Consider the following 21,507-nt stretch of genomic DNA (forward strand, 5'->3'; position numbering starts at 1 on the left):
AGACTAACAACCCCGTATTGACTAGACTGCTCCTCAGTTCGAATGAATATGATGAGGATAGAAATACTGGGGGTAGCATTTCGCAACTAATACACCACACTCTGTTGGAAGATTGACTGGCTTACAACCGTCTATGAGCGGACAACAGAGGGTGTAAAAATTAGTTTAGCGCCCCGAACAACAAAAATTTAATGCAAGGATTCTGGTTGCATAATTCCAGCCACTGCGACATCGGCAGTTATTGCTACAGACAGACCTTCTGCTGCGACATATCATGACACTGACGAGCTCATAAAAATCCGACTTATGTATCCCTTTCACGAATTCCGAGACGTCAGTGTGGACATTTTCTTCCCACCCCCCCGGTCAATCAGCACCTTTCTTTTGGGGAGGGGGGAATAGGGGGAGTAAGTAGGCACTACAATAGATACTAGTAGTAGTCCTATTTTCTGTTCTGGACCGGCCAAATGCCGGGTGTTGCAGCATGAAGATCACTAATACGGACACCGTACTAGCACCGGCTGACCGAAGCTTTCCCGCTAGATTATGCATAACACTCAAGCGGACGCCTCACAAGTAAAGTGTAGGGTGAGAGCTGATACAACGGATGAGGTAGATATAAAACTGCATACTAGGGCTGGATCTTGCTTCAACAAGCACAGCTCTGGTCCCGAGTGGTTTCCAAGAAATTTGCGTAGGGAGAAAAAATCCAGCCCCCATTGCGCGTGGGGGAGGTGGAGACCACTTGGGGGGGCAATGAAAGGAGGGGCGTGAGCAGGAGCCAGCCTTGGAGCCAGCCTTGACCGGGAAATGTTTGTGTGGCACCCAATGACAGTAAGCGGTTCACAAGCAAAACCGTTCGGGCCAGATGTCCGTGGTGGTGCCGGTGGTGCTGGTGCTGCTTGGTGTCCGGGCGGGTGGTTACCTTACGAATTGTTTTGATAAGAAAGACACTTGAAGCCAACCCCTCCCTTCCCATTTTACCCATATCTAATTTTCAACAACCACTGGTAGCCTCCAACTTGTCAACAATATTGCGAGTCTATCAACTGCTAGTATAGCCTGAACACTCGGAATTCAATCTCATAAAAAAGGCGATCAGTGAGCAACGAGAACGAAAGCTAATAGGGGAAGGCCCGCCAAACAGTCAACGACGACGACTAAGGTACTTTCTACTTGACTTTAGTACTGACTAGGTATACGGGGCTGACGGGTACGGTACGAACCCCCCTCCTTCCCCCCCTGCTTTTGCACTAGCTCGTGACCCTAATTGCGTACCAGAGCCTGCGGTACTTGTCTTTTCCTCCCTTCCACCCTCTACGACTGGCTCATCTGCTCCCAGTCTAGGCTTAGTAGCAGCAGCACTACGATTTCCTGAGATATCGATACCTTTCGCTTAACGGTGATTTGTCTCTTACTTTTTCTTTTGAGTTTTTATTTTTTCTGTTCCGACCTCTATACCCACAACGGTTGTACTGCTTGGGAAAGTTTAACACCCGTCAGCCCTCTCTGTACTCGGGGCAGTTTGAACCCCTCTCGCTACTTTGCCCGTTCAGCCAGCCTCCCCCGCCAGGTTTCGGGCTAACTTGATAGCGCTAGTGCCTGGTGAGTAATCTGCCTTTGAGTTCTAGTCCTTAAAGCCATATACATACCTAGGCAGGGCCACCAGCCAAGAAGAAGTCAAAAAAGAAGGAAACATGGAGTTGAAAAGTTGTGTTTTCCCCAACTATCCTGCCGTCGTATATTAGTTAGATGACTGCAATACGCGCGATAAATCCGATGCGAGGAGCTCTCGCTGAACACCACTGAGTTCTTCCTGCATGCTAATAGAAACCGAACAGATCTACGTCTGAGCGCCTCTTTTTTCTTTTTAACAAAGCGACTTGTGCTGCTCATCCCTCCTTCTTTATTCACAAGGTAGGTACCTATTATGATCTGCTCATACTGTGCTGTCACGAGTTTAACAGCTTGGCTGACAGGGCAGGACTCGAGTCAAAGCTAGCCTTTCGACTGGCGAATAATCTATTTCCTCTCTACTACGATATAGAGAATATGTATAATTAGCATGTCGGGTACCTCATTCTTGGACAGACCGCTCCTCAAAGTCAGTCGACCTGTGGCTGCTTGCTCAAGATGTCGAACGGCCAAAATCAAATGTGACGGGAAGCTTCCGGCCTGCTCCGCATGCGAAAGGGTTGGTAAAGCGAGCACCTGCTCTGGCGCAAGTGATGAATTTGCCAGAGGAAAGGAAAGAAGCTATGTCGCCTCTTTGGAGGGATACTGCGAAAGACTGGAAAAGAAAATTGCAGATCTTCGTCGCCTGAAAACATCATTATCTGTGGATGAAAGGGGTGTCGCCCATCAGAGTTCAATCACATCTATTTCCTCAGCAGGTGCTGTCGCACAGGAAGGTGGCAAAGAAGTTACTGACATCGATGACCTCGTGGGTGATTTTGGCTTCTTGTGAGTGGTCGCTGAGATTAGCTTGATGCTTCTGGGACTGATATTGATCAGGTCCGTCAATGCGACTTCGAGAGACTTCCATGGTATTACTTCCAATACTTCTTTCGCCAACCTTCTTCTGTCCCTGTCACAAGCCGAGTCGATACCAAGACTACCGGCGCAGTCATTACCGCCGCGCAATGAAATACTGAACTTACTACAACATTATTTCGACAACATCTACATACAGCTTCCATTCTTCGTCGAAACGAGCTTCTGGACCTCTGTAGATGCGGTCTACCAAGCTGGGGGGCGCTTTGCCAAGCCTTTTGACAAGTGGATCTTGCATATGGTCTTAGCCACAGCGTCTGCGTCTCTCTCCCTCAAGATCGGTGATACCAGTCATCGCAGAGCGTTATCTCATATTTCAATGGCAATGAATCAGGCCGAGGACGTCATCCGCCCCGGTACTATAGCCGGTATCCAGTCAATCCTACTGCTTGCCCAATATTCCTTATTCGACCCCCAACACTTTCGCAGCTGGTATCTGGTAGGGATGGCTGTTAGAGTAGCAGTCGACCTAGGCCTACACCAGGACCCGCCTTTGGATGTTCAGTCAGCCTCAGAGCAGCTGGACCTGCGTCGCCGTGTCTTCCATTGTGTTTACTGCTTAGACAGGTATGTTGAATGATTCTAGACCCGTACTAGATACTTGAGCTAACGAAGGAACTCAATCTCGCTTCTGAAGAGGAATAAGCACTGCCTTTGAAAGAACCTTCTCGTTCTCAGACGAGTCCGTCGATGTTGCTTTGCCATCTTCTGCCACATCCTTAGGGGCTTCGCTAACCGAAAAGAGCCATATATTTTTACGGAGCTCAGAGCCTGCGTGGCACATTGTCAAAATCCGCCAGATACTGTCGGAGGGCTACCAGAGAAAATATTTCCATGAACACGAGACTTCTCTTCAAGCTCCGGCCTCGACGTGGGCTCTCTGCTCAAAAGCATATGAGTGGTTTGGTAAATTCCCGAGTAATGTACCAAACCACTTTCCTATCCTGTACCGGTTGGAGCTATCATACACGATCGTCGTGATTCTTTCTGCTGGCGACGAACCGACCGCACTATGTGATTACAGCAAAATTGTTCTGTTCCATTGCTGCATGCAGTACATTAACGAACTTTATGAGGTGCTGAAGAACCCTACTTGGTTGCCTTTGATGACCTTCCTGGATATCCAGAGGACGTATCAAGTTGGTCGACGATTCATACGAGATGTAACAGAAAACCAGGACCTTCTCTTGGACCCGTCGATACCCGCATTACCCTCCATCCCTCCGGAGACCCCGGAACAGCTGATCTTGAGTGGTGAAGATTGTATGAGCTTTTACGCGCGCGCCTCGGAATGTCTTTTGCAGATCGACAATCTCCTCCAATATGGTGCAAGCAAGTGGGGAGCGACCGGTATATTTGGGGAATTCCAGCAAATGTCCGAACCCGCTCGGAGCCGTCTTTTACATGCATCGAACCCATACCTGGCGGGCTCTACAGCCTATATGGCTGGCTACTCTACGATGGTGCCTGCAGGAACAGGATACCTAGGCTTTGATATTGGATAAACTGGCCCTCGGCGAGGGCCAAGGCAAGGGATGTCTGCTTCATAAATATCCAATAATGCCTTATTCTATGCCCTTGTGTTTTGGTAATATTGTATGATTTTTTTTTCTTTCTTTTTCTGGTTGCACATGTTATATGTGAGCGAGGTGATGTCGGATAACGATAGTACTCGGAGAAAAAGTGATCTTACCCTCTATGTGTATTGTATCTTGATCTTCCTTTTCCCTTCGCCTCTTACTCTGTGGGATGCCTTCAGAGATTGCATGTACTTGAATGACAGTCGGTAGCAGGGAGAACTTGGGCGGGCCCTGCGAGAGTCTCCCGGTTGCGGATAAGTGCTGCAAGGGATGCGAGCAGCCACACCAAAAAGGCCGATCGCATCGGGCCATGTGGGTTAGCATCTCTCCGCTTTCCCCCAAAGCATTCGAGAAAATGCACGGGAACATCAACCTCCGTACTCAGTGTAGGTAGCTCGGGATTTGATCGTAAGCGATGCTGGCGCCCACCTATTGATCTACCGGCCAATGGTTCATTGGAGAAGACGCAGAGACAGTGTGGCTGGTAAAGATCGGAGCCAGTTGACCGCACTTGTAAGCTTACGGTAGTACAGCTAGCAAGCTAGTAGGAGAGGGAAAGAAAGACTAAACGGGCTAAAAGACACGCGTTAAGTATACGCTTGACATACTGAGATTTTTCTTTGGAGCCCTCCCTTACTTCTCGAGCCTTCTTGGAAACGCGTCCCCTTGGTTCCCAAATTTAGCACCAGGCACCGCACTCATACCGTAGCAGCGAAGTGAATAAATACATCGATACAGACAGAGCAGAGTAGATATTCGAAGGGCAGAGAGACAGAAGCGAGAAGAGAAAGACTACTCGTGACGTCACAGTGATGCGTCGCGGACAGTCAATCAGTCGATCTTATTACACTGCTTTTTCCCTACTAAAAGCAGTGTAGTACTCTGTAGCAGCAAGTATTTACTTCTACTAGGCAAGTACTAGTAGTCTTTTGCACTTTGCACTAAGTCGCAATGGAGGGTGGGCAAATACCCACACAAAGTCCACAGTCCACCCCCATAAGGCAGAAGAAGCTTAAGCTTGCTTTTTCCTCCAAGGCTGCTGATGAGTAAAATGTATTTCCGCGTTACTTTAAAAAGAAAAAAAAATGAATGTTTTCCTTTGATATCAGGCCATGGGAAGGGATCCGCTTTCTCTTTCTTTTTTGGTCTTTCATCAATTAGATTTCGGGTATGCTATTGTTGATGGGATCAACTTGTTGAGCGCCCGTTAGAAAGTTAAGCTACCAGCACCCTTAGGAATGGGATGATCTATCTATCTATCTATCTATCTATAGGTACGGAGTAGTAGCACCAATTCTCCTGACGTGGATGAATCACATGTTCCGGTTATAATGATTCCATGGCTCTCGAGTCCCATTGCTTCTTCTCTCTCGCGCGTGCAAGCAAGCAAGCAAGCAACTTCAGTAACAATTTGAATGAATCCATTAGCTAAGAACACTACAGCTGGCTCAGCCCGATGACTCGTTAGAAGGGCTGAAGTAGGGAGTCGTAGGGATGATCCGCGCAACATCCAGGCTCGTAGCGCCGATCGTGAGTGGATGGCGGGCCAGATCTTTGAGCTGGCGCGTCCGCCCTTGACTTCATCGCTCGGCACGATGATGATCTCATCGTCGTACAAACTCAATCCTCCTTTCCTCTTACACCCTATGCTGTTTATCTCGACTAAATCTTTTTTTCAGGAACCAGACACAAACCCGGACTTCACCTTTGCCTGTTCTGTTCTGTTCGTCACCAACGACACCATGACGTCAAACAGGTGCGCTGGCCCAAACTGGCAGGCACCACCCGCGCCATTACGCTCCTGCCCTTTCGCTGCATGCGTCCAGTTGTATTTAAATCCGTAGAAAACTTCCTCATCGTAGTAGTAGTTCCTTCCTTCCCTTGATCCACTCGTCGTTTTAATTGATACCACGATTTCTTTCGGCGTACATTCTTCCTCCCTCCCCCCCTTTCCTAACTACTAGTTACACCACTACACTTTACTACCCTTGTCAACCTAATACCCCATCCGTCCTCGGCGTCCTTCATTCCGGAGATACCCAGCGACCCGACTCTTTTTTTATCCCTTGTTTGCAGTCTCAAAGTGAAGATCAGCCTTGTCGTCTGCTTATCGTCTTGTCGTGCACTTTATCTTTACCTTGTTTGATCTCTGTTCTGTCTGTCTTCTCAGATACCTAACCCCGGATCTTGGCCAGACGCCCCGAACCTGCTGGCCAGTGGTCCCCCCTTGCGACTGCCGACTTTCTCCCACATACATACACTTAAAACAAGAAAAATTTCTTGCTTGGCTTTGGAGCCTCGTAGACGTCAATTCTAGCCAGTCAATCTGGTCATCTTGCCGCAATGTCGTCCAAAGCAGTCAATCATCCGATGAACACCAAGCAGAAGGAACAGGTAGGATGCCTTCTCCCTCTTCTCGAAAGCTGGAAGTAAGGACGCTAACCCGAATCTCGCTCCAGGATATCAACCAGAAGCTGCAGCTTTATGGAATCTATCAAGGTAAATTAATACTATTGATCGTGTATCAGCATATCTTGTGCTAATAGAGCCATGTAGCCTTCAAGAATGGCAAGCTTCCATCGGTGAGTGCAATGACCCAATTATCATGTTTGTGCTGCCTGCTGACAATGGTATCATTTATCATAGAACAATCAATGCGACGTTGCCCTGAACAGTGCTCTCAAATCTAAGGCTCTCTCGTCACCGTCCCAGGAGCTGTCTGGTGAAGGCCAGACCCTCGTCCAGGATCTCCGTAACGTTATCGAACATGCCAAGAAACTTATGCTGAGCAAGAATGAGGGTCAGCTCTTGCAGGAGTTCCTGTGGGAAGCACAGACTGTCTCCTCCGGGGATACAGAGAAGCCAGGTGTGCCTGTGACGAAGGATGCGGCCCAGCAAGACGGTCAGGAAGCCCTGGAGGGTCTCAAGACCCTTGGACGGCTCCTGATCACGAACGGAGAATTCCGAAAGCTATGTAAGTTGACTTGCATCCTGACCGGGAACATGGAGTCTGACATTATCGTCCAGTAAACGATGCTATGACGCTGGCACGTGATATGGCTGGCGACGTCTCCCAGAAAGCCGCAAACAAGCTGAGGCCATCAGAGGAACAACTTTCCCAGATTGATGAGCCAGCTGAAGAGAATGTGTGGCACGAGCAGCCTGATTTCTCCAAGCACAAGGAAACATTCAAGTCTCGCTTTAAGAGAAACAAGGACGTGAGTTTTCCTAAGTCAATATTGCCGTACCAATTGACTCACATATGGACAGGAGGGTAAGCAGGAAGTCGCTGGTACTGCAGCTCAGGCTGCCACCGGTGGCCAAGAACCTTCATCCGTCTCTGATGTCGACGCGCGCGCTGGTCTTGCTGCAGGTGCAGGTAGAGCCCAGGATAAGATTTCGGAGAATGTCCCTGAAGAGGCAAAGGGCCGTACTCGTGAATACAAGGACAGGACCAAGAGCTACTTGTCAGAAAAGGTGCCCCAGGAGCGACGGGATCAGACTATTTGGCGCTTGAAGAAGATGGTCATTGAGATTCAAGGCCATTCTGATTGTAAGTCATCCTTCAACGACATGGGCCCATAGACGGTCGACTGACTGTGAAACAGACCAACAGGCAATCCGAACCCTTCTTTCGATGGCTGAAAAGTATGGTTCTCACGGACGGAACTTGTCCCAGCAGGGTGCTGGTTCAGTCCAGGGCTTCCGAAGCGGCGATAAGATCCAGCGAATGGAGGCCAATCTTCGGGTACGTCAGTCAGTCTTGTCGAATAAGCAGTCACTAACCCCCCTCTGACCAGACATTGATTGAACGTTTTGCCAACCACACGTCCCTGGACAATCTCTTTGACTCACTGGACAACATCTACCGAGATGCAGACAGGGACCCTGAGCTGAAAGGATGGTTCCGAAACATGGACACCTTCATCCGGTGAGTATACGAGTGCAAAAATAAACCTAGGCGGTGTGCTAATCATCTTACAGGAAAACCCTAACCGAGCAAGGCTATATTATGGATGATGATTGCAATCGCCAGTGGGACCAACTCACTGACCATGGCCGTTACCTCCTGCGTGAGCGCTACAGGGATCATACCGATCGTATTCTTGATGAGCTTAAGTTCCTTGGCGATCAGTTCAACCAAGACCCTCAGAACAAGGCATTTGGGGATGCGATGCAGAAGCTCTTCGATGACCTTGGTCGCGACAACAGCGGCAACATGGCCTTCAAGAAGCATCTCGTCAAGGACATTAGGGATGTTATCCTACCTGAAGTTCTCGAAAATGTCCGCTATGTCCCCGTTCCTCGTATCGAAGTGTCTGATCCCGCGGCCGATGTCGTAAGTATACCTGAGTTGTCTTATGCTGAGTTCGTAGCTAACGATCTGAAAGGTTGTGGAAAACCTCGTCATTGAGAGCGATAACTTGATGCCGAACGTCGTGGAATTTGGCAGCGACAACTACTTTCGGTGGGGACGCAAGAAGATCAGCAGTAAGAGGGACAACAAGGTTGGTTGACTCATTGTCAAGATTGTTTAGGGATATAGTACTGACGATGTGCCCAAAGATTATGATTTCGGTGTCCGGAATTCAAGCCGATCTCCGAGGTAAGTCAAATTATCTTTAGTTGTCGTCATTCGCTCTGAAACTTTTACTAACACTACTTCTACAGATGTGAGCTACTATATCAACAAGAAGCAGGGATTCCCTGCTATCACAGACACGGGTATCATGGACATCTTCTTGGGTGGCGAAGGCTTTGGATTCAAGATTGCAGCCTCCACTGCCCAGAAGGAAGACCGGCAGAACTTCATCAAATTGGATAAGGTGACTGTTAAGATTGACTCCCTCAACGTCAAGTTGAAGAAGTCAAAGCACAAGACCCTATTCACGGTCTTCAAGCCATTGTTGTTCCGGGTCGTCCGCCCAACCCTGGAAAAGGTACTCGAGCAGCAGATCCGGGACGCTTTCGCCAAGGGAGATGCCTTTGCCTACGAAATCCACAGTGAGGCAAAGAAGGCACAGGAGGCTAGTAGCCAGGATCCCGCAAACGCGCCCAACATCTACTCTCGCTATCTTGATGCTTTCCGTGCCAGAAATGAGGACAAGAAGCGGAAGGCGCAAGAGATTGCCAAACGAGACACTAAGGTGCAGACAGCTACAACTCTGCATGATTCCCTCTTCCCCGAAATCAAGCTTCCTGGCGGCATCAGTACCAAGGCCACTGAGTACAAGGAACTTGCGATGAAGGGTGAACGCTGGGAATCTCCCATCTTCAGCATTGGCAGCGCCTCGGAATCTTCTGATATTCCTAAGGCGGGTGACATTTCTCGCAAACGGGAATCACCTGCCGAAAAGGGTGGTGTTAGTGGAGTGACCAATGGAGGCGCCACAAACGGCAGAGTCACGAATGTTAACCAGACCAATGGAGGTGTCACCAATGGGACTACCGCTATCACCCAGAACGAGAAAGTGACCAACGGAGGCGCGCAGCCTATGGATGGTCGAGTGACCAATGGCAAGCACGCTATTTCCGGGACCAATGGACATACTAATGGACATACCAATGGTCACTCCAAGACATATGACCATGCGGCCGCATCCCAGAAATTCTCCGATGAAGTCAACCAAGCGTTCAGTGACGGAAACGTTGGCGGTGGTACTCGCACCACGGTTCCAGGCGTTGAAACGGCCTTCAACCCTCAAACTGCTTAGGTCAATTGTGTGGAGGGACTGTAGGGTTCAACATGCTCATACACGCAGCCAAATATCTCTTTTGTAATTGTTTTATTCTGCCTGTACTGTTTTTGATACCTTGTGACGTTGTGTCTTTTTCATTTGTTATACGAACTTGATGTTTCACTTATCAGCACAAGTGTGTTAGTAGTTAATGATTAATTCAATGTGATATCCTGCGATATGTTCGGACAAGATTTACAACAGCTATGATAAATAGTAGCTGTATAATGTATACTGCTGTGTAAGTATTTATCTTGCTCATTACAGTCGCACAATTTGCAATAATGAAGCATTATCTTCAGGAAAACCTAATCATTACCCCTTGTATTTGAAACTTGCTTCTAAACTCTATATACTTTCAACCCATTTTGATAACTTGACCCATTCAATCATAACATCCATTACATTTGCTCAAAGTACTTTTCCCAACCAAGCTCGCGCAGCTTAGTACCCTTCAGCTCCATGTTCTCAGCGCGTGCGCTCTCCGCATACGCCTCAACCTTGCGCTGGATAGCCGGGTCGAAAGCACCGAGGATACGAGCGGCCAGGAGGGCAGCATTGATGCTGTTGTTGATGCCGACGGTGGCGACGGGGACACCTGTTAAATGAAAAACATGTTGTCAGCTTGGATGCATGCAACATGTATGATATGCAGTGTAGAATGTATGTGCATGTTGTGGATGTTATGCATGTCATGCAGGAGTAGTCCATGTGAAAGGTGACGGATATGGAATTGAAGGAAAAGGAAAGGGAAAGGGAAAGGGGAAGACTCACCCCTAGGCATCTGCACAATGCTGTACAGACTATCGACTCCATCCAACGAGCTACCCTTAACCGGGACACCGATCACCGGCAGCGCGGTATGAGCGGCCGACATACCGGGGAGGTGAGCGGCACCGCCAGCGGCAGCAATGATGACCTTGATGCCACGGGCGGCGGCATTGGCAGAGTACTCGGCCATGTAGGTGGGGGTGCGATGAGCGGAGGTGATTTCCACGTCGGGCTCAACGCCGAAGTAGTCGCGCAGGAGCTTGAGACCGGGCACCAGGGTCTTGAGGTCACTGTCGGAGCCCATGATGACGGCGACGGAGGGGGCAGGCTTGGAGACGCCGGACTTCTGGGGCTTGGAGCGGACGTCGCTGCGCTGGGAGCGGATGTCGTCGACAACGTCGATGAGAGGCTGGATGTGAGATTCGGCTTCGTGCATGGTCGGGGCGGTGACGGTGACGTGACCCATCTTGCGGCCGGGTTTGGCGGCGCCCTTGCTGTAGAGGTGGATGCTGGCGTTGGGGATGGAGAGGGCCGCTTCGGCGGCCTTGAGGTGGGTGTCCGGGGCGGAGCCGCCGATGATGTTCAGCATGATGGAGGGTTGGCGGATTTGAAGACTCTGAGGGGGGATGGGGAGGTCGAGGATGGCGCGGATGTGGGCTTCGAATTGAGACATGGGGCAGCCTTCGATGGTGTAGTGGCCCGAGTTGTGGATACGGCTGGCGATCTCACACAGGAGAAGGCTGTCGTCTTCCAGGAGGAACATCTCCACGCCGAAGACACCCTTGCCTTCGAACGCGGAGACGGCTTTCCGCGCCAGTTCTTGCGCTTTGCGGTTGATGGCGTCGGAGACGTTGCGGGCGGGGGCGTAGACGAGCTTGCAGATGGAGTCTTCTTGCACGGTTTCAACGGTGGGATAGGAGAGGACTTCGTCCTTGGTCTTCACGACCATGACAGCGAGTTCCTGCGGTATGGGTGTTAGATGGTGGTGGTGGGGTCATTTGGTGTGGAGGCGGGGGGTGGGACATACCATCTTGAAGTAGGCCCATTTCTCGGCATACAGAGGACGGCCCTTGAGGAACTCGAGGGCTTCGGGGATATCGTGTGCACCGCGCACGTGGAAGTTTCCTGATAGATTAGGGATTGGGTTAGTGGAGGTTGTGTGGTAGATAGTAGAACAGCAATTGGGACACGGGTGACTCACCACGTCCATCGTAGGCCATGGTTTTCGACTTCAGCATCAAGGGGTAGCCAAGCTCCTCGCCAACCTTAGCCAATGCCTCGGGGGTATTCTCAGCGAGCTCGCGGTGCTCAGCCATGGGGATGCCATATTTGCGGAGGTGTTCCTTCTGGTTGTACTTGTTCTGGATGGTGCGGATAGCCTGCCAACTGGGCTCGATGCGGACCTGCGAGGCGATCTCCTCCAGGGCATAGGTATCGACGTGCTCAATCTCAGCAGTCACGACGTCGCAGGACTTGGCCAGTTCACGGACGGCTTCGCGCTCCTTGAAGGAGCCGGTGACATGGTCATCGTGGGAGCTAATCTGCTTAGCCGGGGAGTTCTCCGCATCAAGAACGTTGCACTGGATGTTGAGGCGGTTGGCCGATTCGACCAGCATACGGCCCAATTGGCCTCCACCGAGGATTCCCACCTTGCGGGAGTTCCACATATTGAGATTAAGGGGAATATAAAATAATAGGGAGGGTATAAAAAAAGGAGATGGACAGGCACCAGCACGCACCAAGCAGAGGGGGGAGATCTGGGGAAGAGAAAAGCAGCCCCTCCACGGCGGAGCAAAAAATCCGCCCGATAACCATCACGTGCACCAGTGATAAGCGGCTGGCGGGCCCAATCAGAGCCTGCGGTTGCCGGGGGAGCCGCCGTCCCCGCGTGTCCAGATCGAGCCATGTCAATTCCGCCCGTCATTTGCTGCTCTTCCTCTGCACATCCCCTATTGGCCTTGTCGCATTTCACTTCGCTGGGCGCAGAAGTGCTGGATCATGTCGCTGGGTAAGTCTGAATATACTGTCACTGCTGGAACCGAACTGCAATGCTGCTTTCGTGCCTATCGTGACCTGCGTCATTTGCTTTCCTTCTACAATGAGCTTGTCAGGCACCGCTTCGAGCTCCAGCCAGCTAACTCAACATGCAATCGCAGACGAAGAAAGCCTCGAGACAGTCGCCAATGGCGGCACGATGGACTAGTATGTCAACTCGCGCCTCAACCAAGCATCAACAGTACAATCGGAGCTGACATGCCCCGTTTCCTCCAGTGAGAAATGGCCCAGCATGGTCGAACCCCTGCTTGAACGATTGGAATATGTGCGCAACCCCCTACCAACCACCAAACCAATCACCAGCTACTAAACCTTGCAACCAGATCATATACAACGTCTTCCCAATGCCGCGGATCCCTCCGGACCTTCAACAGCAGTCTGCCAATCCCACCGACCCCACAACCACGCCATCTACAACCCTCCAAACCTCCACACAGCCCGAACCATCGTCGCAGCAATCCATCACAACTGAGCGTATTCCCGACTCCCAACCCCAGTCCTCGCAGGGCTCCTCTCTCCCCGAACCCCTCCAACACCACCTAAACTCCATCAAATCCACCTTGCGATCCCTCTTCGCCTCGAAACCACCACACACTATCCAACGTCTCGCAGAACTCATCGTTCGTCCTACGGCCCACTACCGCACTCTTCCCGCATATCTTCGCGCCGTCGACCGCGTCGTCTGCGTCACTAGCAGCGCGGAAATCTTCCCTCTCCACTCGACACACCATGGCGCCGCTCCCCAGCCCAACGGCGCGATCATCAACGGCGCCGATACCGGCCTCCTATTCCCGGACCATACACTCGGCAGCGATGAGTCTCTGGGTGGAGCACTTCTCACGCCGATCCCGTGGTTGAGTAACGATCCTTCGTCGCCGGAACATGAGGGTGAAAGCGGTGCGCTTATGGGGGATACTGGGTTCACTACCCAGGTAGTGGAGAGCACTGGCGCTGAGCAAGGACATCAGCAGCTGGGGTCTGTTACTACTACGGAGACGGCGACGGTAGTGACGGCGGACACGAATGGAAATGAAGGCACTAGTGAAGCTCCGTCGGCTGAAACATTGGAGGATATTCCGCATGCCAGAGGTCCCTCTGTAGTCGGAGTGGAAGATCTAGGGTTACAGGATGGTAGGGGCGTGGAGATGGATCTCTCGAGTGGAGGGGAGGAGGCGCCAGGACTGCAGGCTGCGGGACAGGAGACTTCCCAGCTGCAGCCGCAGCAGCAGGAGCAACAGCAAGAGCAAGGACAACAGCAACAAGAACAGCAGCAGACTACTGAGCAGGATGGAGAAGAAGGTGGTGCTAAGCCGACAGCAGATGGAGATGGAGATATTTCTCTAGACGATGCCAAAGCACCGGAGGAGACCGCTTCAGTATCTGAGACGGCGGATAAAGAGCAGCAGCAGCAGCAGCAGCAACAGCAACAGCAACAGCAGGCGTAGCTTTTGGGACGTCGTATGATATGATATTCATAATCTATTAGCGAGTCGTGCGTTGCCTTGTCGCGCATTACATTTCTTTTTTGGGACTCTGCCTGCTAGTTAGCTTACATTGTTAAATCATGAATGATGACTTGACTTTGACTGTAGTTGTCATGAAGCGTGCTTCCTTGGCGTTATTGATCAGTTACACCACTATTTAGTATAACTTACAGTGAGTATGCTTGCATAACTACTACTAAAGTGCGAATGTAAGATATCCAAACTTGATCCGATTGAGTTTCATATACTGTGTATGTAGCAACATTCGTAACGACAGCACATCACAATCCATCATGAACACAAAATCCAGTCAACAGATATAGATAGATAGATAGCATGCATATATTCATCATTAGGAGGTCATAACATCCTTAAAACACCAATCATGCAATATAGACGTAGATATATAATAACTCCAACAGATAGATTATTCATTATCAAAATCCGAAAAAGAAAAAGAAAATAGACATAGATCAAACCGGCGGCTCCACCGTCTGAAGAGGAACATAGAGTCCCTCATTAGCATTCGAGCCTCTCCTCTTCCTACCCGTCACGGCCGACCAAGTATCAGAGACGAACTCCCGGACCCAGGAGGATGAGGACGAGCGTCTGTGGGAACTAGATCCGGTTACTGATAGCGTGGCTCCCCACCAGCTCTTCTTGGAGGCATTGAAGCTGCCATCGGATGAGTCGATTTCCTTTTGTAGCTTTTCGGCGTCCATCCAGCCTGGTCTGCTCCAGAATTTGAGGAGCAGGCTGCTCACGACGACGGAGACGCTGGATAGAGCCATTGCGGCGCCGGCGGCCATCGGGGGTAGCATGAATCCGAATGGGAGGAACAGACCCATTGCGAAGGGGAGACCGATAACGTTGTAGAGGCAGGCCCACATGAGGTTGAGTTTGATGCGGTTGAAGACTGAGCGGGAGAGGGAGAGGCTTGCAGGTACGGAGAGGAGGTCGTCGGGTCGCATAAGGACGATGTCTGCTGCTTCGACGGCAACGTCGGTGCCTGAGGCGAGGGCGATACCTACGGATGCGGTGGCCAGGGCGGGAGAGTCGTTGATGCCGTCGCCGACCATGGCGACTCGGTCGCCGGAGTCTTGCATCGAGGCGACGATGGATTGTTTGTCGGAGGGGGAGACAGAGGCGTGGACTGCCTCTGTTGGGATTCCCACTGCAGAGGCGATTGAGATGGCGGTGGCGTAGGCATCACCGGTGATAAGGGAGGTTGTGATTCCCATACGGTGGAGGGCGGCGACGGCTGCTGGTGCGGTCACCTTCACGGTGTCCCGGAGCAAGATGGACCCTGCGTATTGGCCATCGATGGCGACGTGGATTTGGGTGATACCGGCAGGAACCTTGGACTTGGGGGTGATGTCGGAGTCGTCTGGTTCCGCTGATTCAGGGACGGGGACGTCCCTTGATCGCAGGAAAGTAAGGTTTCCAACCAGGACACGGTACCGGATGCGCTCCGCACTGGATGTCGGCTCGACTAAGGCGGAAATTCCCTTACCGACGCAAGCTTCGAGGTCACCCAAGCTGCCGGGCAGGCCATCTCCTGGATGACCGGATTCAGACTGAGCAGCGGAGAAGATGGCTCTGCCGATGGGGTGTTCGCTGCTCATTTCTGCAAGACCGACGATCAACCACCAGAGTCTGCGGCGCCAGTCGTTAGTTGACCAATGTGGCTCGATTTTAGCTTCAGCAACACTCATTTTGCCGGTGGTCAATGTTCCGGTCTTATCGAACACGACGTGATTGATCTTGGTAGCAGCTTCGAGAACAGCACCGCCCTTGACAAGGATACCCTGCTGCGCACCCACTCCAGTGCCGACCATGACAGCTGTAGGTGTGCTGAGACCGAGAGCACATGGGCAGGCAAAGACAATGACCGAGATGCAAAGCTTGAGACAGACCATGAACTTGCCTCCGTTATTTTCAGACAAGAAGATCTTGGGAGGGTGAGGTAGGATATGGCTCATGAACATCCAGCCAAAGAATGTCACCAGACCAAGACTGATGATAGCTGGGACGAAATAGCCCGCAACAACATCGGCCATCCGTTGGATCGGAGCCCGGCTAGTTTGAGCATCTTGAACCAACTTGACAATCTGGCTGAGCTGAGTGTCCTTGCCAGCTCGAGTAACCTTGAAGTCCATGGAGCTAGTGCCGTTGACTGTGCCAGCAATGACAACATTGCCCTTGGCCTTGTGTATAGGCAAAGCTTCACCAGTAATCATACTCTCATCGACATAGCTTTCACCGCGAATGACAACGCCATCAGCCGGTACTTTGTCACCAGGGTGAAGGAGCACAACATCCCCTAGCTCGATGAGCTCCGTTGGGATTATCTTGTGCCCTGGCCCTGCGCGCTCCTCGGTGGCCGAGGATGTATGCTCCTGGGGCTTTTCGTTAGAACTTCCCCATTCCTCGGCGAGCTTCTCCGCCGCTATCGGGTCGTCGTAAATAGTAGTCATTGACGGTGCAAGGGACATGAGCCGGGAGAGGGCGGCAGAGGTTTGGCCCTTGGCCCGATTCTCCAGCCATCTTCCGAGAGTAATAAAGGTTATAAGCATCGTGCTTGTGTCGAAGACTGTACTTGGGCGAATATCGTTCACCGAAAGCAACGAAACAACCATGGTAAACACACTGTAGAAGAACGCCGCAGAGGTACCAAGCATGACGAGAACGTCCATGGTTGGTGAGCGATGTTTCAGGGATTTGTAACTGGCTACGTAGAACCGCTTTCCAATGCCAAATTGCACCGGAATAGTGAGCAGAAGACAGGCAACATCACCAAGGTAGAGACCGGAGCATAGCCTAACACGGCCGAAGTCAAGGGCCGGAAGATACATCGGCAGTAGCATATTGATCAGGAACACGGGGACTGCAAACGAAGCAGAAAATAGGAATGAGCGCTTCCATTCCCGAACCTCCTTGGTTTTGGCCAGCGATTCCAGCTGCGCATTGGTATCATCGGACTGGGACAGGAGGGCATTGTATCCGGCCTTTTCGATCGCTTCGACGATCGAACGAATACCAATCTTGGAGGACTCGTATGACAATGTGATTTGAGAGTTGGCCATATTTACAGACGCTGACGAGATCCCGGGGTTCTGATGTAGTGTATCTTCCAAGGCCGAGGCCGAGGCAGCGTCGCGCAAGCCGTGGAGGCTGAGAGTGACACGGCCGAGACCTTTGGATGTAGGCGCCTGTGCTTCCGATGAAAGGACGGTAGTGTCGAAACCGGCATCGTCGATTATGCTGACAATTTGTTTCGTAGTAAGGGTCGTAGGGTCGTGAGTGATAATCGCACGCTCGGCTAGCAAGCTAATGTTGAATTGCACTACACCGTCCACCCCGCTGAAGGCATTCTGTATACTCGACGTACAAGCACCACACGTCATACCATCTATAGACACCTTCGTGACCATCAACCCCGATGCAGAGCCCGACAAATCCTCCGAGGTGCGGACTGCGCTCTCCTCCGTCGAGGTTTCCAGCACCTTTGCGCCAAACCCACGGTCCTCGATAATCTCTGCAATCTGATCGGGCGTCACGAGAGATGGGTCATGCTCCACTACAGCTCGTTCGGAAAGCAGAGATACATTGACTGAATGCACACCAGGTGTATCCTTCAATCCTCCCTCCACCGCGGAGGTGCAAGCACCGCATGTCATGCCCTCGACGGCCAACGTCGTGGTTGACAGCTGAAACACTTTATCCCTGGCCCCGCGGGAACCATCCGCCGGCGTAGACGCACTATCCGTAGAGACGATCGTTGCATCAAAGCCGCAGTCCTCAATAATTTCGGCGACTTTCTCCGCAGGAAGCAGGGTTGGGTCATGATGGACTACAGCGCGGCCCATCATCAAGCTGACGGTCACTTCGCCAGCACCCTCCACCCCCTTGAAGGCGCCTTCGACGGCGGAGGTGCAAGCGCCGCATGTCATTCCCTCGACGTTGACTGTTGTGGTCGCCATATGGGCTGCTGATCGGTCGGAAGGAGCGCCATCGGTGCCGGCGCTTAACAGAGCGGAGGATGAGGCCGCCATGTTGCGCCGAGTTGCTGCAGAAGCCGGACAAGGACGGTCGGGACGCGCGGTGGTGTGTTAATGCATGCGTTCGTTTGGCAAGAGAGGGGACGAGGAGGTCGGGGGAGATAATAAAAGGGAAGGGAGGGGAAAGGAATAATAAGCAGGAAAATGCTAGTAACACGCAAGGGTCGTTCGATTAAGAGACATTCGGACCGGATGCGACGGAAAGGATACGCCGAGCCTTTCTAAACATGCAGCAATTAATTCCATCAAGGACACTAAGACAAGAACTACTTACTTTTCACTACGGATGGTACGGGAGCTGAAATGGGGGTTTTTGCACGGGAAGAAACCTAATCTTAGGCCACCCACAAAGAGCGTGGGATGGGAAGAAAGAATGGTAAACAGCAGGTAAAACCAAGAGGTCCAAGACATTCCAGGCGGCGGGAATCCCATTCAACCACGGACTAAGATTAGATCGAGGTCTGGAAGGAATGATGCCAGGCGCATCCCAACCCACCGCAACGATGGCGCTAACAGAAAAATACGCAGTGGATGGCGTCAGGTTGTCTCCGCCGCCCCGCGGACTTACGTGAGTATTTCTTTCCCAAATCGGGCAACATTGCCGCTTCAGGGCATTTGAAAGGCTGGGACCACTTACTTACCCTCGGGGGACCACTCGTAGTATACTTACTGTAGTCGAAGCCTAGCCGGTAATGACCTCAATACCGTGTTCATGGTTCACCTTTCGGATGAATTTTTCGGTAGGTGCAAGTGCAAAGCTATGCAGTAATATTGTCAATAAGATCGCATAGTATCAGCTGAGCTGTCCGATCCAGCTCAATAAGCCACCCACGCATACGCTAGCACAGATCTATCTGGCCTGTACTACCCATCTAACGGTTGCTTATCTGCCTGCACACGGGCTCTGGTATGAACCCTCCCCATGAAAGGGATATACCCAGACCTTTCGCCCAGACTGCCAGGGAAATGACCAGGTCTGATGCTGCGACACGAGAAGCATCATGCTTATTATATGCTCCATCCTAGTAGCAGCTGTCATGGGATATCAAACTCAGACAAGGACTGAAGGGTCTGAGGGGTGAAACACTTGGCACCGAACCGGCTTCGTTTCGATTATATGGAAAGTAGCCGAATCGGTGAGTTGAAAGACGGATTTGTCTGTAGTAAATCAACTGTAATATAGCTAGCAGTTAGGGGACTAATCCTTCACAGCCATCATGAGCAGATTAATTAACCGAAACGGAAGTCGACAATGTTATTGACTACAGCAGACAAGATCACCATTCAAACATACAATTGAATATCATTGTTTGCATCTAATGCAAACACCAGAGGAGACATCATTGCTCCTCCCATACCATCATACTAATCACTATCACCATCAACAACATCAGCACCACTATCATCCCTCCACAGTACCACAACTAATGGAACACTCATCACCACAATCCGCACACTGATACACATACCCATCTACAACCTCAATCACCCGCCCTACCAACCGAATCATCCTTACACCCCCTCATCTCCACAACCACCACCAGTATCACCACAAAATGGACCAAATACACACCCGGGCCCTCGAAGCCCTCCAACCATTCATCCACCTCACCACCTCCAACAGCGCGACCTCCCCACGCTTCATCACAAACCTAATCACCAACGCGACCTCCAACCCAAACACCTACGTATTCGCCGAACTCCTCACCACCCCAGCCATCCAATCCCTCCGGGACCCCAACACCCCAGCCGAATATGCAAGCTACCTGACTCTGCTAGAGATCTTCGCCTGGGGCACATGGCAAGACTATCAATGTAAGCCCCTTCTTCCCCCGCGAATACCCACCCACCTCTCCCCAACGTAATAATGTTCCTCTAACTGACTGAAAACAAGCAACACCCAACCTCCCCCCCCTCAACGACGCCCAAACACTCAAACTCCGACTCCTCTCCCTCCTCACCCTCTCGACAACCACCACCCCGCTAACCTACAGCTCCCTCATGACGGCCCTAAACATCACACAACCCTCGGAGCTCGAATCCCTCGTCACAAAAGCCATCTACGCCTCGCTGATCACCGCCCGTCTATCGCCCGCTTCCACCCCGCCCACTGTGAATGTCACTTCCGTGGCGCCGCTCCGGGACGTGAAGCCCGAGTCGCTGGGCAAGATGATCGATATTCTGACGGCGTGGGAGACGCGCTGTGGGGATGTGATTGGGGATATTGAGGCCGAGATACTGCGGATTAAGACGGATTCGGCGAGACGGAGGGCGGAGGAGCGGGAGAAGGAGGTGTTGTTTGAGAAGGCGCTTGCCGGATGGGGGGCTAAGATGGAGGAGAAGAAGGTTGGTGGTGGTGGCGGGGGGTGGCAGCAGGGTGGTAGGGGTGGTGGGGTGATTGGGGGGAATAAGAGGGAGTTTGCGGCGGATGAGTTTGATGATGATGATGGATATTGGGAGCATGGGCTTGAAGGAGGGGATGGAATGGGGGGATCTAGGATGGATATTGATGATGGGGCTGGAGTGAGGTTGGGTGGTGGTGGAAGTGCTTCTTCGGGACCGGCTAGACATCCTAAGCGGGTGTTGGGGAAGAAGTCATAGTTATTTACCTACAGTAGTGGTACTATTACTATAGGCGTGAGTCCCATTATAGCGAATAGCATGGTAGCGTTTCGAGTCTTCGATAGATTTTTAATGTAATCTATGAGTATTGGGAAGCTGAGAATGAAAGTTCATCAAGGTACTGCTGAAGAGTCCAACATAATATGGCATCAATAAATCATAATAATAGAATCTAATTACCGTGGACTAACCACAACACCAAAGCCTCAGAGAAATCGTTTAACGTACATGCAAATCCAGCAGATGAGGGGTATTATGTAGAAAGGTAAATAAACAATGAAAGAAAAACCCAATATACACAGGGTGTAGGGTGAGTGTGTGTGTGAAATGAACGTCGTGACCCGACGGACCTGGTGTGTCACGCCAGTCCATGGATAGTTGGTAGGTGTAAATCCCATATGCGATGGGACCAGAGGCATGAGCAGCCATCACTGGTGCTCCACGCACTGGGTATCTGCCCCTTCTCATATTAAGAGACTCCCCGAGGTCATTCGGGGAGGAAGAACTTCTCTTTGTATCCAGGCACTGAATTGGACCCAAGAAGCAAGATCGCTGGCTAACGCTCAGAAAGAATCAAGATGCACATATATGCTGCCCAAAAGCGGTATCACGCGGCCGTAGAAATTGAAACAGATTTCGGAAA

The 21,507-nt window shown here is 51.3% G+C and overlaps 7 protein-coding genes across 7 annotated transcripts; 4 read left to right on the forward strand and 3 right to left on the reverse strand.

Moving 5' to 3' along the window:
* Window positions 1-1,680: 1,680 nt before the first annotated feature.
* Window positions 1,681-4,123, forward strand: BO85DRAFT_121476 (Zn(II)2Cys6 transcription factor). Its single transcript, XM_025653913.1, has 4 exons — window positions 1,681-1,917; window positions 1,980-2,463; window positions 2,515-3,120; window positions 3,191-4,123. The coding sequence occupies exons 2-4, from the start codon at window positions 2,066-2,068 to the stop codon at window positions 4,056-4,058; spliced, it is 1,872 nt and encodes a 623-aa protein (XP_025519856.1). The 5' UTR covers window positions 1,681-1,917; window positions 1,980-2,065; the 3' UTR covers window positions 4,059-4,123.
* Window positions 4,124-6,046: 1,923 nt separating this feature from the next.
* BO85DRAFT_389069 (uncharacterized protein) lies at window positions 6,047-10,059 on the forward strand. Its single transcript, XM_025656733.1, has 12 exons — window positions 6,047-6,527; window positions 6,593-6,632; window positions 6,690-6,715; window positions 6,780-7,107; window positions 7,161-7,351; window positions 7,404-7,686; window positions 7,742-7,881; window positions 7,934-8,064; window positions 8,118-8,472; window positions 8,525-8,641; window positions 8,700-8,739; window positions 8,805-10,059. The coding sequence occupies exons 1-12, from the start codon at window positions 6,477-6,479 to the stop codon at window positions 9,845-9,847; spliced, it is 2,745 nt and encodes a 914-aa protein (XP_025519857.1). The 5' UTR covers window positions 6,047-6,476; the 3' UTR covers window positions 9,848-10,059.
* A 107-nt stretch (window positions 10,060-10,166) lies between these two features.
* On the reverse strand, window positions 10,167-12,389 carry BO85DRAFT_445343 (phosphoribosylaminoimidazole carboxylase ADE2). Its single transcript, XM_025659241.1, has 4 exons — window positions 11,844-12,389; window positions 11,670-11,767; window positions 10,646-11,603; window positions 10,167-10,469 (listed from the first exon to the last, which is right to left on the reverse strand). The coding sequence occupies exons 1-4, from the start codon at window positions 12,307-12,309 to the stop codon at window positions 10,273-10,275; spliced, it is 1,719 nt and encodes a 572-aa protein (XP_025519858.1). The 5' UTR covers window positions 12,310-12,389; the 3' UTR covers window positions 10,167-10,272.
* Window positions 12,390-12,594: 205 nt separating this feature from the next.
* On the forward strand, window positions 12,595-14,388 carry BO85DRAFT_445344 (uncharacterized protein). Its single transcript, XM_025659242.1, has 4 exons — window positions 12,595-12,650; window positions 12,799-12,844; window positions 12,914-12,962; window positions 13,021-14,388. The coding sequence occupies exons 1-4, from the start codon at window positions 12,641-12,643 to the stop codon at window positions 14,140-14,142; spliced, it is 1,227 nt and encodes a 408-aa protein (XP_025519859.1). The 5' UTR covers window positions 12,595-12,640; the 3' UTR covers window positions 14,143-14,388.
* ctpA (Cu(2+)-transporting P-type ATPase CCC2) lies at window positions 14,375-18,681 on the reverse strand. Its single transcript, XM_025653914.1, has one exon. The coding sequence runs from the start codon at window positions 18,234-18,236 to the stop codon at window positions 14,655-14,657; it is 3,582 nt and encodes a 1,193-aa protein (XP_025519860.1). The 5' UTR covers window positions 18,237-18,681; the 3' UTR covers window positions 14,375-14,654.
* Window positions 18,682-19,540: 859 nt separating this feature from the next.
* On the forward strand, window positions 19,541-20,963 carry BO85DRAFT_121592 (uncharacterized protein). Its single transcript, XM_025653915.1, has 2 exons — window positions 19,541-20,057; window positions 20,137-20,963. The coding sequence occupies exons 1-2, from the start codon at window positions 19,799-19,801 to the stop codon at window positions 20,841-20,843; spliced, it is 966 nt and encodes a 321-aa protein (XP_025519861.1). The 5' UTR covers window positions 19,541-19,798; the 3' UTR covers window positions 20,844-20,963.
* BO85DRAFT_121609 (uncharacterized protein) lies at window positions 20,894-21,437 on the reverse strand. The gene is made up of 2 exons (XM_025653916.1): window positions 21,093-21,437; window positions 20,894-20,988 (listed from the first exon to the last, which is right to left on the reverse strand). Exons 1-2 carry the CDS (start codon window positions 21,330-21,332, stop codon window positions 20,944-20,946), a joined length of 285 nt encoding a protein of 94 aa, XP_025519862.1. The 5' UTR covers window positions 21,333-21,437; the 3' UTR covers window positions 20,894-20,943.
* Between the last annotated feature and the right edge of the window lie 70 nt (window positions 21,438-21,507).

This window comes from Aspergillus piperis (genome assembly GCF_003184755.1).
Source record: "Aspergillus piperis CBS 112811 unplaced genomic scaffold BO85scaffold_2, whole genome shotgun sequence".
In the NCBI taxonomy this organism is placed as follows: domain Eukaryota; kingdom Fungi; phylum Ascomycota; class Eurotiomycetes; order Eurotiales; family Aspergillaceae; genus Aspergillus; species Aspergillus piperis.

Coding starts and splice junctions, on each gene's coding strand:
- BO85DRAFT_121609 (XM_025653916.1), bottom strand. CDS start 21,332: ATGAGAAGGGGCAGATACCCAGTGCGTGGAGCACCAGTGATGGCTGCT. Junction 20,989..21,092: donor CTCATCTGCTGGATTTGCAT/GTACGTTAAACG, acceptor TGGACTCTTCAG/CAGTACCTTGATGAACTTTC.
- BO85DRAFT_445343 (XM_025659241.1), bottom strand. CDS start 12,309: ATGTGGAACTCCCGCAAGGTGGGAATCCTCGGTGGAGGCCAATTGGGC. Junction 11,768..11,843: donor CATGGCCTACGATGGACGTG/GTGAGTCACCCG, acceptor CTAATCTATCAG/GAAACTTCCACGTGCGCGGT. Junction 10,470..10,645: donor CATTGTGCAGATGCCTAGGG/GTGAGTCTTCCC, acceptor TTCATTTAACAG/GTGTCCCCGTCGCCACCGTC.
- BO85DRAFT_389069 (XM_025656733.1), top strand. CDS start 6,477: ATGTCGTCCAAAGCAGTCAATCATCCGATGAACACCAAGCAGAAGGAA. Junction 6,528..6,592: donor ACACCAAGCAGAAGGAACAG/GTAGGATGCCTT, acceptor ATCTCGCTCCAG/GATATCAACCAGAAGCTGCA. Junction 8,065..8,117: donor AACATGGACACCTTCATCCG/GTGAGTATACGA, acceptor ATCATCTTACAG/GAAAACCCTAACCGAGCAAG.
- BO85DRAFT_121592 (XM_025653915.1), top strand. CDS start 19,799: ATGGACCAAATACACACCCGGGCCCTCGAAGCCCTCCAACCATTCATC. Junction 20,058..20,136: donor CACATGGCAAGACTATCAAT/GTAAGCCCCTTC, acceptor ACTGAAAACAAG/CAACACCCAACCTCCCCCCC.
- BO85DRAFT_445344 (XM_025659242.1), top strand. Junction 12,845..12,913: donor AATGGCGGCACGATGGACTA/GTATGTCAACTC, acceptor CGTTTCCTCCAG/TGAGAAATGGCCCAGCATGG. Junction 12,963..13,020: donor TGCTTGAACGATTGGAATAT/GTGCGCAACCCC, acceptor CCTTGCAACCAG/ATCATATACAACGTCTTCCC.
- ctpA (XM_025653914.1), bottom strand. CDS start 18,236: ATGGCGGCCTCATCCTCCGCTCTGTTAAGCGCCGGCACCGATGGCGCT.
- BO85DRAFT_121476 (XM_025653913.1), top strand. CDS start 2,066: ATGTCGGGTACCTCATTCTTGGACAGACCGCTCCTCAAAGTCAGTCGA. Junction 2,464..2,514: donor GTGGGTGATTTTGGCTTCTT/GTGAGTGGTCGC, acceptor GATATTGATCAG/GTCCGTCAATGCGACTTCGA. Junction 3,121..3,190: donor TGTGTTTACTGCTTAGACAG/GTATGTTGAATG, acceptor TCGCTTCTGAAG/AGGAATAAGCACTGCCTTTG.